This window comes from Danio rerio, chromosome 18 (assembly GCF_049306965.1).
Source record: "Danio rerio strain Tuebingen ecotype United States chromosome 18, GRCz12tu, whole genome shotgun sequence".
NCBI lineage: Eukaryota > Metazoa > Chordata > Actinopteri > Cypriniformes > Danionidae > Danio > Danio rerio.
This window is the reverse complement of record NC_133193.1, coordinates 6479980-6498863: the sequence shown is the minus strand read 5'-3', so window position 1 is coordinate 6498863 and position 18884 is coordinate 6479980. Positions and strand designations below refer to the sequence as shown.

The 18884-nt window shown below is 35.7% G+C and overlaps 1 protein-coding gene across 32 annotated transcripts in view; it reads left to right on the top strand.

The window, feature by feature from the left end:
• The window catches only part of zbbx (zinc finger, B-box domain containing), a 91649-nt gene that overhangs the window by 52032 nt on the left and 20733 nt on the right, over positions 1–18884 (top strand). For 18 of the 32 annotated variants that reach the window (XR_012394185.1, XR_012394183.1, XR_012394180.1 and 15 more), the window contains 6 exons: positions 374–530; positions 4081–4192; positions 10178–10281; positions 15742–15860; positions 15991–16040; positions 17374–18209. Coding sequence is in view for 16 of the 32 variants with exons in the window: in XM_073930205.1 (XP_073786306.1) it covers positions 374–530; positions 4081–4192; positions 10178–10281; positions 15742–15860; positions 15991–16040; positions 17374–18209 (1378 nt within the window). In the remaining 16 variants the exon portion in view is untranslated. Of the gene's footprint in view, positions 1–373; positions 531–4080; positions 4193–10177; positions 10282–11821; positions 12136–15741; positions 15861–15990; positions 16041–17373; positions 18210–18884 lie in introns of those variants that run through there. The other 14 variants (XR_012394194.1, XR_012394191.1, XR_012394187.1 and 11 more) reach the window with 3 other exon arrangements.

The following is an 18884-nucleotide window of genomic DNA, read 5'->3' as shown; positions in this document are numbered from 1 at the left end:
GTATTCCACATTTCTATGAACTGCTTCACAATATGAAAATAATGATCGCAGATTCTGGTTCATACAGACTTACACACAGAGAGAATCATGGCAAATAGTTTTGGTGCACACATTTGCCACCTTATTATCCTACTATGCGAGCATTTCTAGCAAGCATTGTATTTAGTCTCAACGCATTGATTGATATCACCCAGCCAGCAGCCCATCCCTTGCTAACACAGTTCCTCCAGAGTTTGTGTCTGGGGGAATGCAGCAGACGCTTCAACACGAACCCTCTCTCAACTTTCTGCACAGTGTGAAAACTTGCTCCGTTTAATTTAGTCTCCTTCTCTCAGCGTCCCTGTCACTCCGGTTGTGTTCTCTCCGTGTCTAGCCCGAGGTGTTGTTCATGAATGACGGTGTTGACGTGGAGGAGGATGAGGAGGAGGAAGAGGACGGCTCTCTGCTCAGAGGAAGCTTTGATGAAGAGGAGTCAGCCAGGTCTTTCCAGGAAGCTCTGAAAGAGTGGAGAGAAAGAGGCCAGAGACCAGGTAACACACACTCACACACACACACACACACACACACACACACACACACACACACACACACACACATTCATGCTACAGTCGAACCATAGTAATAAAGTGACACGCTGTCAGGTTCATATGAGCTGAACGTATATCCTGTGACAGGCTGTCAGAACACACACAAACACTCCCTCATAAAGCATGCTTGTGTGTGGCATTGACTGAAATAACGCACGCCGCGAGTGTGACAGGGCCACTGATTGGTTGCCAGGTAACTACATATATGCATGACAAACATTGCACGCATTTGTTTCCAGGTTTGCAGAAATGCCTCTGTGATTTGACAACTTCTGAAAGCGTTGGCAGAAACGTGACTGATGATGCACGGTCACAGGGATTCAATCTGTTCGAGATATTAGTCAAGAGCAGCTGGATGCACAGGAGCTATTTATCGCTAAATAATAGCAGACGTGATGTTGCAATGCGCTTGATTTGTTTTATTTTTTTATTTTTTTTTTTTTAGAGAATCTCTGTGCCTGTGATGTTTTCAGTACTGTCTGAGTTCATCCTGTGCAGATTACAGCTGTTCATAAAACAATCAATATCATTTAAATGAAAAATATATGATAGTTCATTCATTCATTCATTCATTCATTTTTCGTCTTAGTCTCTTTATTAATCTGGGGTCACCACAGCGGACTGAACCGCCAAACTATCCAGCATGTTTTACGTAGCAGATGTCCTTCCAGCTGCAACCCATCACTTGGAAACACCCATGCACACTCATTCACACCTACACTATGGCCTATTTAGCTGACCCAATTCACTTGTACTGCATGTCTTTGGACTGTGGGGGAAACCGGAGCACCCGGAGGAAACCCACACGAACGCAGGGAGAACATTCAAACTCCACACAGAAACGCCAACTGACTCAGCCGAGGCTCGAACCAACAACCTTCTTGCTGTGAGGCGACAGCGCTACCCATTGTGTCACTGTGCCGCTTTATATGATAGTTATTAATATCTATTTATTTCAGATGTACTGTATATATACACACATACACACAAAACTATTAAAAGAAATAGTTGTGTGGTTGCCAGATTGGCACCAAGTATTTTTGCGATTTTAGGTGATTGTTTAAAGGGATAGTTCACCCCAAAATGAAAATTCCCTCAAAGTTTTTTTTATTCTTCCTCCTGCCGTTGTAAAACTGTATTAGTTTCTTTCTTCTGTTGAACACGCAATTAGATATTTTAAAGATTTGATCAGATCTGTACAACTTGACAAAAGTCTTGTCGATGATCCCAGTTGTCAGAGCAACAAATAATAACTTGACTTCTAGTTGATCATTTGGAAAAGTGACAGAAGGTGGATTTTTCAGATGAATCATCTGTTGAACTGCATCGTAATCATCACAAATACTGCAGAAGAACTAGTGGGACCCACATGGACCCAAAATTCTTACAAAAGAAAGGAAAAAATGATGGTTGGTGATGGAAAAAATCATAGTTTGGGGTTACATTCAGCATGGGGGTGTGCGAGAGATCTGCAGAGTGGATGGCAACATCAACAGCCTGAGGTATCAAGACATTTGTGCTGCCCATTACATTACAAACCACAGGAGAGGGCAAATTCTTCAGCAGGATAGCGCTCCTTCTCATACTTCAGCCTTCACATCAAACTTCCTGAGAGCAAAGAATGTCAAGCTGCTCCAGGATTGGCCAGCCCAGTCACCAGACATGAACATTATTAAGCATGTCTGAGGTAAGATGAAGGCTTTCTTTGCCATTCCAGGTGACTATTAATAAGGTATTAGAGTCATTGCAAAGATGTATGGATGCAGTCCTCCAAGCTCATGGGAGACAGACACAATATTTATTTTTTTTCCACTGCAGCATGACTTTATATTCTATACTGTACATTATTTCTGTTAAGTGACAAAACTTTTGTCTAAACAAAGTCAGGTCTACTGTCCTAATGAAATAATTAAAAATCAAGGCATGATCATATTTTATTTTGGTAAAATAAGCGTCATCTAGCGGCCTTTGCCCTTTATATGAGCCACTTCTGATACCAAATGATCAACTAGAAGTCGAGTTATTACTTGTTGTTCCTAAAAGTTGGACATGCGATAAGAATTTTGTCAGGTAACTTAGGAGGTCATAATAGCTGGGTTCGTCCTGTGCAGTATACAGCTGTACATAAAACAATAAATGTCTTATAGTCTTAAATATTTATTTATTTCACAGAAGAAAAAAAATGTGGATGTACTTATACTGACACACGCAAACACACACAAAAACTATTAAAAGAAATAGTTGTGTTGTTGCCAGATTGACACTTAGTACTTTTCTGTGATTTTAAGTGGTTGTTTAAAGGGATAGTTCACCCCAAAAGAAAAATTACCTCATCATTTATTTTCCTTTATGTCTTTTTTAAAGCTGAGTTTCTTTGCTCCCTGCAGGCACAGGACATTAGCATGATGACATATTGACGTTGTACCCCAACGTTGTGGGGACAATGGATTTTGTTTGGAAATGAAAAAAGGGGTTGACGTCAGAACCTAATGTCAATGTCCAATGTCTAACCTAAAATCAACCTAAAATCAAACAAATATCAACGTCTAATCATGTTACACCTTGAGGTTGTGTGGACGTTATCACTATGACATCTATCAGACGTTGGATTTTGGTTGCTTTCCTACACAACCTAAAATCAACCAAATATCAACGTAATTTGACATCGTTATTGGACATCGAAAAAAAACATTGTCCTCAGATGCTGACTAGACATTAAATTTTGGTCATCTGACATCATGACCTGACTAATATAACCTAATATTAATGTCTTACGATGTTGAGTGCCTGCAGGGCTATGTTGAACTTAAAGTAAGATATCTCTTTTGTGTTTTACAAAGATAAATAAGTTTTGAACAAGTGAAAGATGAATAAATGATCGCATAATTTAAATTTTTGAGTGAACTATCTCTTATATGCTCATATAAACATAACATAGAATACTCCATGCATACCATTCGCAATCAATATAGTTGTCACTAAATTATATATCAGAGTATCATTCTGTCCCAAGCATATCTTAAATCTATTATTCAGTTATAAATCTGAGCAGTACTGCAGCTCCAACACTCCATTGAATGCAATAGTCAGATCACACTGCAGCAAACTAAAGTTGCTTCTTTTCATGACTGCTCGTATTTGTTTCTCTCTCTCATTTTTTTCGTTCTGTACTTGGCTAGCAGGAGTGTCGGCCTCTGCAGTGCTGCTTGGCTTGTGCTCACTGTGATAATGACTGCTGTGTTAAGGGGGTTTACAATGCACTGAAGTCTAACCGCCCTTTATATTCGCACAATACAGCAAAAGAACTCTCGAAACAAAGACAGAATTATGTCAATAGTGCTGCTTGAATTCGGCTCCAGACAGCTTATTTCTCTCGTTTAGTCTCATGCGTCTGTGTTTAATACCAATGGTTTGTTCAGGATGCTATGTTTACTTGCTGGTTATTATTAAACACACTTTTTTGACCTGTTTTGTTGTTTTATTCTCTCTTTAGTGTCTGTGATGGAAACGCAAACAGAGAAAAGATCCCAGCAGCTAATTCATGTGGAGTTCAACGAGGACGCTTTGAGCTACATGGAGAAACTGCTCCTGAAAAAACACCGCAGGTTAGCGCTCGACACGGCACACTTTATAACCCAACAGACACACATTGAAGAAGAGCATTACAAGCTTCATTTACCTTCGCGGGCCCCAATTTAGGCCCATTTGAGATCAATTAAAGACTTATGGCTGCTAATTACACAGCCTCACCTTTAAGTTGTGGCACCACAGAGCCACTGGAATTTATTGAGCTAATCAGCCACAAAGTGCTTTTGTAGAATTGACTTTGCAAAATCTTCCTTAAAAATACACTCTGGCTTTGTGCCAAAATCTACAGTTATAGTGCTGCTTGTGTAGGGAGCGTTTGAAGGCATAGAATTATATGAGGTATCTTATAACTAAATGACTTCTAAGATGGATTGTTTTGGTATTCTAAAGCAGCACAGAGTGCAAGAACAGAGCTGTGAACAATGACATTTTAGATTTCTCCTCACTAAAATCAATAAGTACACTGTATTTTTTATATTTCTTATCATTTTAAATCGTTTTTTGGCTTCATGTCAATGTTTGTGATGGAGTGATTCACCTTGTAACTGGTTATTTTGGTTCATAAAACTTTTTTAAAGAAATAAATGGGGAAAACAAACAAGTTAAAAGGTGGGTGGGTACTGATGCAGTATTGTAGAAAGCAGTCTGAGAAAAACAATGTGACAAGCTAAATGAATATAAAAGATTAGAAAAATATAATATAAACTAGAAAAACACACCTAAACAAGCTAAATTAATTTAAAATAGGAATTTAAAATAAATGAATGAATAAATGAATAAATAAATAAATAAATAAATAAATAAATAAATAAATAAATAATTTATCCGTCAGAATTTATAAATAATAAAAAATTATGGGGTACTTTTCCAAGAAAACACTGCGACAAGCTAAATATATATAAAAGAATATAAAATTATAACATTCATTTATTCATTTTCTTTTTGGCTTAGTCCCTTTATTATTATGGGGTCGCCACAGCGGAATGAACCATCAACTTATCCAGCGTATGTTTTACCCAACTGATGCCCTTCTAGCTACAACCCATCACTGGGAAACATCAATACAAACTCAATCACACATACACTACGGACAATTTAGCTTGCCCAATTCACCTGTATCGCACGCCTTTGGGCGCCACCGCGTCACCAAAATTACGATATAAACTAGAAAAAAAAAACGAAACAAGCAAAATTCATATAAAATGGAATTAAATTAATTAATTAATTAAATAAAATAAAATAAATAATTTATCTGTCAGAATTTATAATTAATTAAAATTGACTATGTACTTTTCTAAGAAAACACTGGGACAACCTAAATAAATATAAAAGAATATAAAATTATAATATAAACTAGAAAAATAAACTAAACAAGCAAAATTCATATGAAATGGAATTAAATGAATGAATGAATGAATGAATGAATGAATGAATAAATAAATAAACAGAGCGACATGATAAAAGATAAAAAGATTAGATAAATGATTCTAAAAATATAATAAATATACATTGCTCAACATAATTAAGTACACCCCATTTTGAAATTGAATATTTGTATCCATTTCTCAGTAAATATAGGTCATTTATTTTGGTGCATTTAAACAAAACAGATTTATTAAACTGATATATTTATTAAAATTATATTTTAGTCACAGAACTTCTTTAGAAATTGAAAGATAATACTTTTAAATTCATGCAAAATATTGGGAAAAAATTACAAACTACAAAATTTCAACACATTTTTCATACATTCTTTGTTTCTCTTGAATTTTGCTCTTTTTAATTTTTTATTTAATATTTTTCCCTAACATATATATTTGGGTGTACTAATTTTGGACCATTATCATAAGTTATTTTGTTAGATAATCTCCAGATGTGGCTTTAGTACTGACCAATCTAATGTATATGCACAAATAAAATATTGTAAAGCTTCCTATAGAGAAAAAAAAAAATAAATAAATATATATATATATATATATATATATATATATATATATATATATATATATATTACAAATAATTCAAATGAGAAATTTGTGAGGGGTGTCCTCATACAATTATTTTCTTTTTTTTTTGTCTTGTTTCTAGTTCAAATATTTTAAAATTATTAAATCAAGAAGCATTCTCTAGACAAGCAAAACATATAGTCTTGTTTTAAGAATTAATAGTGGGTAGCACGATCGCCTCACAGCAAGAAGATTGACCCCGGCTGGGTCAGTTGGCATTTCTGAGTGGAGTTTGAATGTTCTCTCCATGTTAGCGTGGGTTTCCTCCGGGTGCTCCGGTTTCCGTCACAGTCCAAAAACATGCGCTATAGGTGAATTGGGGAAGCTAAATTGGCCGTAGTGTAAGAGTGTGAATGAGAGTGTATGGGTGTTTCCCCGTGTTGGGTTGCAGCTGGAAGGGCATCCGCTGCATAAAACATATGCTGCATAAAACAAAAAAATTCACACAGTTCATTCCGCTGTGGTGACCCCTGATTAATAAACGAACTAAGCCCTTAGAAAAAATAAACAACAAAGTTCCAGATCAGCCCTTAAGAAGGCTCTGTTTCAATTAGTGCGATGCCTTTGAAGACAGCTCCCCGTGTACTCTAGGCAGCACGCTAACTTTTGAACCAGAGCCACTGAAATGGTTGTTCTACTCCCCAAAAGACTGCAACACTCGCCTACGAAAAGAGAAAGCCTGACAAAAGGCAGAAAAACACACAGCATTTGCAAACCCTCCTAAGCGCTTTGAACCATCTCGGGCTTCCTGAGAGTTACAGTATCTGTGGCAGCGGTATGATGGAATTTAGGTCGGCTATTCAACAAGCCTCTAATTGTGAATCCGTCAAATTGCCTTTTTTTGAGGCTGGTGTGAAGAATCGTGGAGCAGGAAGCTGGATTTCTGTGTGTGTGTGTGTGTGTGTGTGTGTGTGTGTGTGTGTGTGTGTGTGTTTTGGGTTTTTAGGAGGAGGGCAGACGTGTGGCCCAGGGCTGATGCTCACACTCTGGAGGAATGAAGTGTGTGATAGGGGTGTCTAATCCCTTCATACACTTACAAACACACACACACACACACACATACAATGAGGGAAGCAGGTTGTCCTGCTGAAGCAGCAAGAGCGAATGAAAGAAAGAGAGAGGCTCGTGTTTGGGAAGACAGAAGGTTGATGGCTTTGCTGCTAATGTGTTTGTGTGGTAAATCACCGGTAAATGGACGGGAAAAGTATAAAGGGCTAAACCTGTGGGTCAGGGGAATCTGGATGAGCTGAGATTTATTCTTGAGCAGGAAGTGTGGGTCATCAATTTCCTTCAGTCCTCTTCATCGGTTATATTGGATTGAAATGATGTCACTTTCCTTGCATACACTGTGCGCATGGTTTGTTGAAACTGCTTTAGCGTTTAATTTTTATAATGCAAGGCAAAGACATGTTAAATTGATCACATATGATAGGAAAGACATTTATAATCTTATAAAAGTAATCTATTTCTAACATTCTGCATGCTGTCTGTTCATTAAAGCCTAACAATAAGAAATGTAAAGCAGCATAACTGTTTTCAACATTGATGATGCTGACAGGGCAGGGGTGGCCAACCCTGTTCCTGGAGAGCCACCTTCCTGCAGATTTCAGTTGCTACCCATATCAAACACACCTGAGACAATTAATTAGGACCTGAACACCAGGTGATAATTACAGGCAGGTGTGTTTGATTTTTATTGCAGCTGAAATCTGCAGGAAAGTGGCTCTCCAGGAACAGGGTTGGCCACCTCTGGGATAGTGAATACTTTTCTAAGCATCATTATAGTCAAATGATTTTTTTAGTATCACGTGTGCCTAAAGACTGGGGCAATAGGGCTGAAAATTCTTTTACACAGTGTTACAAGTGTTAAAAGCACACAGTGCTTTCACTTGTTATGGTAAAAACAAAAATAATCCCATTTACAACAGATCTGAGTTATACTAGTTTTTGCCTTGATTTGCTCGCCGATGTCTTCTGCATAATTTGTCGAGTGACAATATTTAGATTTTAAAAACTCAGATTCATTTACATTTAATTGAAACAATACATTTTAGTTTGCTTTTCTTTGTAGCTCAGCAATAAAACAAACAAACAAAAAATGTTACATCAAATTAGAAATGACTATGCTTTTTGTTTTGTTAACAACTGTTTATTGAGTTTTTCAGGAAACAATATAAAACAGAGAATAAAACAAAAAAAAAATTACAACCCTCTCCCACCCATCCCACCCCTGGTAGACTTCAAAAGCATAAAATAATAATAATAATAATAATAATAATAATAATAATAATAATAAATAAAAAAATCTAATAATTTTACAAAGGAATTTTACAAAGACTTGACAAAGGATGATACAACATCAAAGGCTGAATGCAATATACTGACAGTTTTTATATTAGCTCCATGTATACGGGAAGTTGAGAGTTCCATCGAGAAAATGTCCAACAAATACACAGTCCAGGTTCTTCTGTCCATGGTATGAGGAGGATTCCAGCGGTTGACCAGCATTTTTTTTTTTGCTGCTGTGAAAGCAGTTAACAGAAGACATCTTTGTTGAACGGACAAAGTGAGGTCCCAAAAGTCATTCATGAAAAAATGACGTGGAGTCAAACATATCTCAGTTCCCAACAAGTATGATAAATCCTGTGAGAGCTGAGTCCAGAAAGGTGAGAGAGAGGGACATTCTCAAAAGAAATGTAAAAAAGTGCCTAAAGATCCTTGTAAACAGAGATTACAATTAGAAGAAGATGAGAGATTCAGATAAACATGTTTCTTTGGAGTCAAGTAGAATCTATGCAGGAATTTCCAGTGTATAATTTGGTCATTAGGATTTCTAGAAGACATTTAAACATCTCCCATACCTGATCTGAAAATAAAATGTGTACATAATCATTAAGGTCCTTAGCCCAAACAGTTGTGATAAGTAGAGGTTTGTATGAATGCTCAAGAAGAAAGAGATAGATAACTGAAGCAGAGGAGGGAGATTTGTAAGAAGGAAGGATTAATTTACGTAATGGGTGAATAGATAGTTGAGAGTTTCAAGGTACCCCATAAGCCAGAAGAGCTGATCTAATGCACAGAAACAGAAAAAAGGAGGTGCCAGAAATGACTTTGTTAAAGGTTTTTTCTCCAACCCGCTCCATCTTTTTCAGATGGAATGGTGGGCCAAATCAAAGGTTACAACGGGCCAGCTTTGGCCCACGGGCCTTACTTTAGGCACTGGGCAAGATAGTCTGTTAATGTTGGAAATTATTAATGTTAATGTTATGAAAAGGTGTTTTATTTTTACCATAATTTTGTTTTAAGTATTATTTTATGCAAATATATCTTATTTTACTATATTTGTTAAGTTTATGTATTTAAGCATAAACCAAACAAGCACGCAAGCAAATAAATAAACAAACAAACAAACAAATGTAAACTCTTCACGGATTTTGTGTCTAGGAAGCCACAAAAAATAAAGACACTAGACTATACAAGAACACGGTATCATAAACACATAAATATCAAATAAACAAAATGTTGTGCATTTCTGGCCCAAACCTGTCTTTAAAATTCACAAGTGTGGCCAGCCGTACTCTGTTGAAGGACTGAACTTTATATAACTAAAAACTATTGTTTTTATGTCTTTTTTATTACTAACAGGTTATTTGCTCAATCAGACAGGCTACCAGCTGCTTTTGAAAAGGTGTGGATATACACATCCCTAAAATAATGCAGGGCAGGACTTTTATGTTTTTATACATCAGCAATTGATTGGATTGTGAAAATTGAAAAGAAGTGAAACATGCCGGGCCATTACATTACTGGTTAATATTACTTTTCCCTACTGGGGACAGATTTTTCCGAGGTGGATAAAGCTATTACCAAAGTGCTGTGCTGTGCTGAAATGTTGTTTATTTATAGTAGCAGCGTTGAGCAAAGGGAGTCTGATTAATTATCCTCAAATTTCTGGGTGTGATTTACTGGGAACAGTGTTATTTTCTCTTCCTTTAGAGGACAAATTGAAGAATTTCAGCCTCGGTCTGTCATCCAGTGCCGGTCAGAGCCACACTCACCCCTTACAACAGAGATGGACGAACTGAATCAAAAACTGACTGGTATGAACTATTTCATAATACAGACACATACTTCCAAACACTAAACAGCAACATTAACATTCAGTTTTTTTTCCTATTTTTCTTTTGTATAATAAATTATCTAAATTATATCTGCAGGCAGCAATTAAATGTGTTCAAGTTATATTAAAGGGTATTACTTTTGACATTTAGCAATCGTGTACTAGCTTATGCAGTGAACAAAAACACATTTTAGGCCTTTTCTAGGCATTTACCAAAGACATGGGTTGTTTTTACACTATTACTCTTTTGTTTATATGAAGCATATTGTAGTTAACCTCATTTCATAATGTTATATTTTTTAATTTTCAAGGTTTTGGGTATATTTGTCCATACCTTTTTTTTTTTTTTTTTTTTTTTTTTTTAAATAAATCCATAACTATATTACGGCTAGCTTTGTTGAAGCTGATTGAAAAACTAGGACTAGTTTGCTAAAGTATGATTTGTGAACAATTACCATTGGCATTATATTAATATGTTGCATGTCTAATGTTATCATTATTATATTATCAGTATTTATTATTAGTTCTATGAAATGATATATACATACATACATTCATACATACATATATGTGTGTGTGTATTAGTTGTTTGTTTTACTTCGGCTAGAATAAAAGCAGTTTATAATTATTTAAAAACCATTAGCCCCAAAATTATTAGCCCCTTTAAGCTATTTTTTTTTCGATAGTCTACTAAACAAATTATTTAAAAAAGTTATACAATAACTTGCCTAATTACCTTAACCTGCCTATCTAGCTTTATTAACCTAGTTAAGCCTTTAAATGTGACTTTAAACTATAGAAGTGTCTTGAAAAATATCTAGTCAAATATTATTTACTGTCATCATGAAAAATGATAAAATAAATAAATAAATAAATAAATTAGTTAGCTTTGTTGAAGCTGATTGAAAAACTAGGACTAGTTTGCTAAAGTACGATTTGTAAACAAATCTAGCAATCTAGCAAGATATTTTTTGCAATAATATATTTGGTACACATTAGATTAGATCTAAAAAAAAAAAAAAAAAAAAAAAAAAAAATTAGTCCAAATATGAGAAAAACCCAAATGTGTATAATAGAGAAAACTATACAATTACATTTTAATAAAGAGGAAAAATTAAGAAAAACATAAAAAACAGGTTTATAATTTCTTTCAATATTTCAGTTGAATTTAAATATATTATCTTTCTATTCCAAAAGACGTTCAGTGACCAAAGTCTTATTTTAATGAATATGTCTGTTTAATAAAACTGCTTTATTGAAATACACCAAAATATATTGTCTATATTCACTGAGAAATGGATAACAATTTTCATTTTCAAAAGGTGGTGTACTCGTGTATGCTGTGCACTTCACATAATAACTAAATAGACTCAATAAAAAAAAATCCCAAGTAAAACTGTGGATGTGCAGATTCTGTGTGGGCCTAGTGATTGGTGGCAGTTTTGTACATGCCAGCAGGTGTGATTCAGAAAGATCCACACAAGTACACCCTCCTCCCCCCTCTCTCTCTCAAAAAAAAGTTGTAGACTGAGTTGAGCGAGTGACTGCAGAGGGCAGCTTGGATCCATCACTGCGTCCCTGAAGGGTAATCACAGAGCTCTTATTACACTGGAGGAGGCCGAGCGTCTGACAGAGCACTCCGACAGCTGATTGAGAGAAGTTTCTTTGCTGCTGCTGGGAGGCCAGTTGATCACAGCTGTCAAAGAACTGACCACCTTCAGCTTCTCCCAACAGCTGCGTGATGAGCACTAGCTCTCCTCATCCACACAAGCTCAAGTCTCTCACATCTTTTCTAAAAAAAAATAAAAAAAAAACATGATCCTGATGCCCGCGTACTTTTCACTCACTTTTTCAAACTCAGAGGTGTCTGTCTGAGCATTCGTCAGATTTCGTTTTTTTTTTTTTCTGGCCGTTCAATCTCACCATGCCTGTCTCGAATCAATCTTTTATTTAACAAGATGAGATGATATCCGCTAAAGGATTTTACTTCCGCAGTAATATAAATATTATATATATAGAATAACTACATTGTAGAGAATCCCTTTATTTAAGGTGGATAAAACCCCCTACTTACTTACTTAAATTCAACATTAACACAGCCACAACCGCACACCTGACATGTGTGTCTGAGTAAGTGAGATGAGGGAAAAAGCACACAGTAGACCGAACCACTTTGAGGAAGGGGAGGGGAAACTCAACTTTTTCTAAATGCATTTTAAATGATAAATGCGGTTTTCTTTCAACTTAGACAATTATTTTAGGTACATATATATATACATATTTTTTCACAATTGAGATTTTATATATATATATATATATATATATATATATATATATATATATATATATATATATATATATATATATATATATATATATACATATATATATATATATACATATATATATATATATATATATATATATATATATATATATATATATATATATATATATATATATATATATATATATTTTGTTTTTTTTTATTTTATTTTTTTGAAGGGGGGGGGCAACCCTCGGATGGGAAGGGACATGTCCCCCCCGTCCCTCCTGGGATTTACGCCCGTGATAGAATGTAAGCCAAGTAAGTCTCTCATAAAATATATCTACTAAAGGCCTAAAATATTACTTTACAAGTTATATATTACTTAAATCATATTAATATTTGCATAGCATTTAGGAAGATTAATGAAATTGAAATAAAAACTTAAATAAATATACATATTTAGACCAGCCTGATCTCACGAGGAAACGTAAGTATTTTGTCAGTTTAGTGGTTAATTCGTACGAGTTCAGTCGTACGAAAATGCACGATTTTAAAAAGGAGGCAAGGCACCTAACCCCAACCGTCATTGGGTGATGAGCAAATCGTACTAAATTGTACGAATTAGATTGTACGAATTCATACGAATTACCGTGAGATTGCGTTGATTTAGACACATTTACAGTTCCCAGCATAAATGAGTACCCCTTACAGGTCTCTCTTTAAAATATGAAATGCATTCCTGATGCTCGCGTACTTTTCACTCACTTTTTCAAACTCAGAGATGTCTTTCTGAGCATTTTTCAGATTTATTTTTCTATTTTTTCTGACTTTTTTTGCTTTTGCAAGGGGATATGTGATTAGTAATTATTGGCAGGAATTTAATTAAATTAGATTAAAGTTATTAAAGTTATTAAATGAGATTAAAGTTGTTTCTGTTGTTATATCAGAAAAATATACATCGTTTAATGGTGAATTATTTATTATTATTTAGCTCTTAAAAGGTTGAGTCACTTATTCTCATTAAGACTGCACTTATTTGACTGAAAATGTGGTAATACAACAAAATAATCTTACAATTTAAGAAAACTGTTTTATTTTTTTAAAAAATTTTTTTGAAAATATTGACATTTCAACATCTTTAAATGTGACATGATTCTTTAGAAATCATTTTAATATCCCGATTTGCTACTCAAGTGAACATTTTTACAAATATGTTCTGATTTATTAGATTGTACAAAAGAAAGGCATGAATGAATAAAGGAATAAATGACTAAATGAATAAATTAAAATTTAAATCAGTGAATAAAAAAAATGAACATTTTGTACATTATACTGTAAATGTGTTTACTCTTAATTTTGACACATTTATGCCTCATTTCTTAATGAAAACCCTATTTCAAGACTTCACACTTAGCTGATGATCTATCTAAAGCTAGTTTGGCATGCTGTCCTGGGAGTGAGCCCTGAGCTCAAGAGATCCTCAAGCCCAGGGCTCCCTCCCGTTCACAGAGCGAGTGGGGATCTCAAAAACTCCCCGGCTGCAGTAGCTAAGGGAACATTTGAAAAAGAAGGGAGCTAGACAAATGCCTGATCTGCTAAATCTGTTATGTGTTATGATGGACATTGGATGGTGGGAGGAAACCGTGGAACCCAGAGGAAACCCAAACGGACACGGGGAGAATATACAAACTCCTCACAGAAACACCCACCAGCTTGGCGGGGACCAAGGCCGGCAGTGTTCTTGCTGTTGGGATAACAGTGCTAACCACTGGGCCGCCGTGCAGCCCCATCTATGGTAAAGGAGAAGAATGGGGACTAAGGGGGGTTTTGTTCAGACAAAGATAAATGTGGACTGAAGACTGTAGTTATTTATGGTAACTTAGAAATCATATGACTGGACGATCATAATTAGCTTATGCAAGAGCGGCTGTGGTAAATCATAAGCACGTGATCCAAATCAAATTAGTTTATAAATAAACCTCACTTAAAGTATTATTATTAATTTTCATTATTTACTATTATTTTAAATATTTCAAAATATTATATATATATATATATATATATATATATATATATATATATATATATATATATATATATATATTTATATATATATATATATATATATATATATATATATATATATATATATACATATATATATATATATATATACATATTGTATTTTAATCAAAGAAGTTTATAAAAAAAAATGTAAAAATAGAACCATATGCAGGTATGTATCATACGCACCAGGGGCATTTATTCAGAAAGTAAATTTATTTTTATTTATATATATATATATATATATTTTTTTTTTTTTTTTTCTGTCTTGAAGAAACAAACAAATAAACAAAACTAATAAACATAAAAATATAAACAATATTTGTTGTGGTCTGTCCTGAAACAATTGCTAAAAAAGTCTACTATTTCTTAATTATTTGTTTTCAATATAAAAAATAATGATAACATACAGTGGCGTTATGACAGGATCTCATAACGCAGTCTAAAATAAACAAAAGGACAGTTAATGACTTCTTTAATGTCCAAGTTTTCTTGTTGTGCCACAATCTTGACATTCACATACAGGATTGATCCTTCCAAATAAAGAGCTGAGCTATAAACTTGGAAAAATACCTTCTAAATGACAAGAACCCAATCTCCATCATCCCTTGGGGTCCGGCTCATCTGCATTAGGAGAGTAAAGATTATGACAAAGCACCGGTGTAGACATCAGCCTTCATTCACACAGCAGTTGTTTCTGCAGTATTTGCTGATTAGCAGAGTGATAGAAACTTCAAGCTGTGTCGGATAAGCAAATAATTGCTGCATTCTGTCAGATTACAACAATATTATTTTAATTCATAAATCAGACGAAGAGCACCTTTTAATTTTTATTTGCTTCAGTTATAGCAAATAATGAAGCATTTGAATTGAGGAATGATATGCCTCCTTTACACAATCCAATCGAATCAAATCCCATTCTACTTTATTTATTTTTTAACCTGAAATATTGGTTCATAAATCATGCGTTTTTCGCTGATCCATCACTCTGCGTTATGAATAAACACACACATTTACAGCAGTAAGGCCATACTGATCTTTGCTCTGATTTAATTTTAGTGTTTAACTCGAAACATAAATCTTTTTTACTTCATCTCTGATTTGCAGCAGAGCGCATGGAGTTGCATAAATACTTGACCTCTCTCTTCACGATCACTCCCGCCGAACATGATGGGAAAGCGGGCAGCCCTGCAAAATCCTGTGTGAGCATCGTACAGTTAGATGAGGTAATTCTGAACCCCAGTGCTGGATTGCTGGACCCTGGCCAGCAAATGACTCCTCAATGCTGTTACCTAATACTTTTCATTCTATTGCTTCTCACATAGTTTTGTTTTTTTGTCACTTTAATTTATCCAGGCGGATGCAGACAGATCTGTCGGAGTCTCGCAGAAAAATGAGAGCAAAGTGTAAGAAACTTAAGATCAAGGCTAAAAACTGAAACTTTCTGAAAGGAAGTGACAGAATAGTTCACAGAGTGTTGTTTTAAAGCAGGAATGTAATTGACAAAACTGTTTTTTTTTTTTTCTAAAATCAAAACTGACACAAACACAGTGTCTTGATAACATTTGCATTTGTATCTGCAAAAAAAAAAAAAAAAAAAAAAACCCAGGCTCATTCTTATTATGTACCCCTATATACATTTCTGGAGAGCGGCAAGTACATCTCAGGAGCTACGTTTTTTGCTGTTTTGTTTTTGCTAATCCATTAGAGGCCGAGTGCCATTCGTGCCTGCTCTTTTTGTGTAAATCCACCAGAGGCTGCTGTCGACTGACTGACTGACCGACCAACCAATACCCCCACCCTCTTCTCTAAACCGGAAGATGCTTTTAAGATAAGCCACAATGTTTTATTTTCTATTTTTAGATTTCTCTAGTTAATTAGAGGTGGGAATTAAGGGATTAGTTAGCGGGTGTTTAATTTGTTATTTTCTTTGATTTGGCACCGCTTATTTTTCTTCCCTCTATCAGGTTTGTTTCAATTGATTCGTTTGCTTATTTTGCATCTATTCTACATATTTTTAAATACACTTTGAGTGATTAAAAATTCTTTTTTTCTTTATTGTAAATAAAGCGAACCACTTTATGCCACTTCCATTGTTTGTATCGATCCATAGCAGCTAAAGTCTCAGGGGAATTAAAAAAATATTGGGTTGTTATAATCATGTTTATTCTTTTTCATCCTCCGAGCCACACGGGCAGTAACACCAACCAATAGTGTTTTAAAAAGCAACAATTGACCAGCATCCACCCACTTCCCTAAACCTAGCCGATAGTTTTTAAAAAAAGCACCGATTGACCAGCGCCGACCCACTTCCCTAAACCCAACCGACTGTGTTTTGAAAAGCACCGATTGACCAGCGCCCACCCACTCCCCTTAACTCAACCGACTGTGTTTTGAAAAGCACCAATTGACCAGTTTTTTCTCCGGACTTGAATCCCGTTGTCGCAGTCAGCTCTTCTCTTTGTCTCAAGTCTGCCGACGTACGCAGTGAGCCACTGGACAAACTAGTAACAGCAGGCAAGACGTCCATAATCGGTCAGCTGCTGGTGCAAAAAGGAACGAGGTCATACCGCCCCATAGTGTTCGTTTTAAAGACAAAATGCAGCCATACATACTTTTGGCTACATAATTTGCGATCTCCAGAATTGTGTATATAGGGGAAAGTTTTCAGAATGAGCTTAAGTAATTAAAATAAGGCTGACTGTGGCAGGAAGTACAGATTTGTTTTCTTTCCTATAGGTTTGTGGCTGTTGGGAATGAAGATTTGTCTGAGGGAGGAGAATTTGGCTGTTCAGTTTCTACAACGTCGATCTCTGAGATGGCCAAAGGCTCTTTCTTTGAAAATGTTTCTGACATAAAAACCAGCTCTTTTTCTGAGATGTGGCTGCCATCACAAGAACCTGAACAGAATTTATCTTTAATGCCAAAATCTGAAAGCTTTTCACCGCTTCTTATGTCGACAACCTCAGAACAATTTCTGTCAAATTCGCCAACAGGAGGCCAGAAAGTAAACCTCAATAACTTTCCAAAATCAAGCCCACGAACTTCTTCAACAGCACAACAGGATGAATGTTCAGAAAGTCTGCAAAAATCATCTCCTTTGTCCCTGAAAACCAAATTAAATCAAACATTCAAAGACTCCGAGGACCATATTTCCATGGTCAGCCCTTCTCTTGACAGAATACCATTTTCTAGATCTTCTCAATGTCTCTCTCCTGCATTTCACATTTCTAAACAAACGCCAAAACCTCCAGATTTTCCATCCCCAAGATCAAGATTAGTTGCCACTCCAATTAAGCATTCAATATCAAAACTATCTCAATCTTCTCCAGAACGTGCTGTTAATTCACAAAACTCAGCATGTCCTCCATTGTGGCCTAGAGAATCGTCACAGTCTGGTGTAATATCTGATAGAAGCACACCTTCCACTTCTGTCCATGACTCCATCAGGTCTACACCAGTGATGAAATCTTCACGCACTGACGAACATGATTCCCCCTTGACTTCCAAATGGTTAAAGGGTGCAAGGAAGTCACGCAAAACTCCACTACTCTCCCTGCAGCTGAACATGTCAGGTTAGTACTGGAATTTATAGGGGTCATAATCTGAGAAATTAAAACTTCTTTTATCTTTTGACATGTATGAGATCATTGTACAAGAAAAACATCCTGCAAGTTTTAGAACTCAAAACTTCCTTGTTAGCCTAAAAACAGCTTAAATTTGAGTCAGTCTGTCAAAACGACCGGTTGTGGAATGTACCATTTTATTCGACATAGGCTCATTCTGAAAATGTAGCCCTATATACAATTCTGGAAATTGCGTAACCAGTAATTATGTAACCAGTACGTATGGCTGCATTTTGTCTTTAAAAGGAAAGCTACAAAGGTGGTATGATGCCGTTCCTTTTCGCGCTTACCAGCTGACTGCTTACCTCCATATGGTTCTTTCCTGCTGTTACCAGTTTGTCCAGTAGCTCACCATGTACGTCAGCGGACTTGAGTCGCAAAGCGGAGTTGGCCACAACGGGGTTCAAGTTTAATGAAGAACAGTTCCAGAAAGCCGTTGTAACAGAGGCCAGCTAGTAAAGGCTGTGCAGGTAAACCTCACTCCTCTGACCTCTAAAGGTGCTCTAGTGACAGATGCTAAAGGCTATGGTCTTTAACCTCCTTGGTAGAGCAACCGACTCCCATGCGGAAGGTCGCCGGTTCGATACTAGCTCGGACCAGGTTGGGTGGCGTAGGACCGGCAGG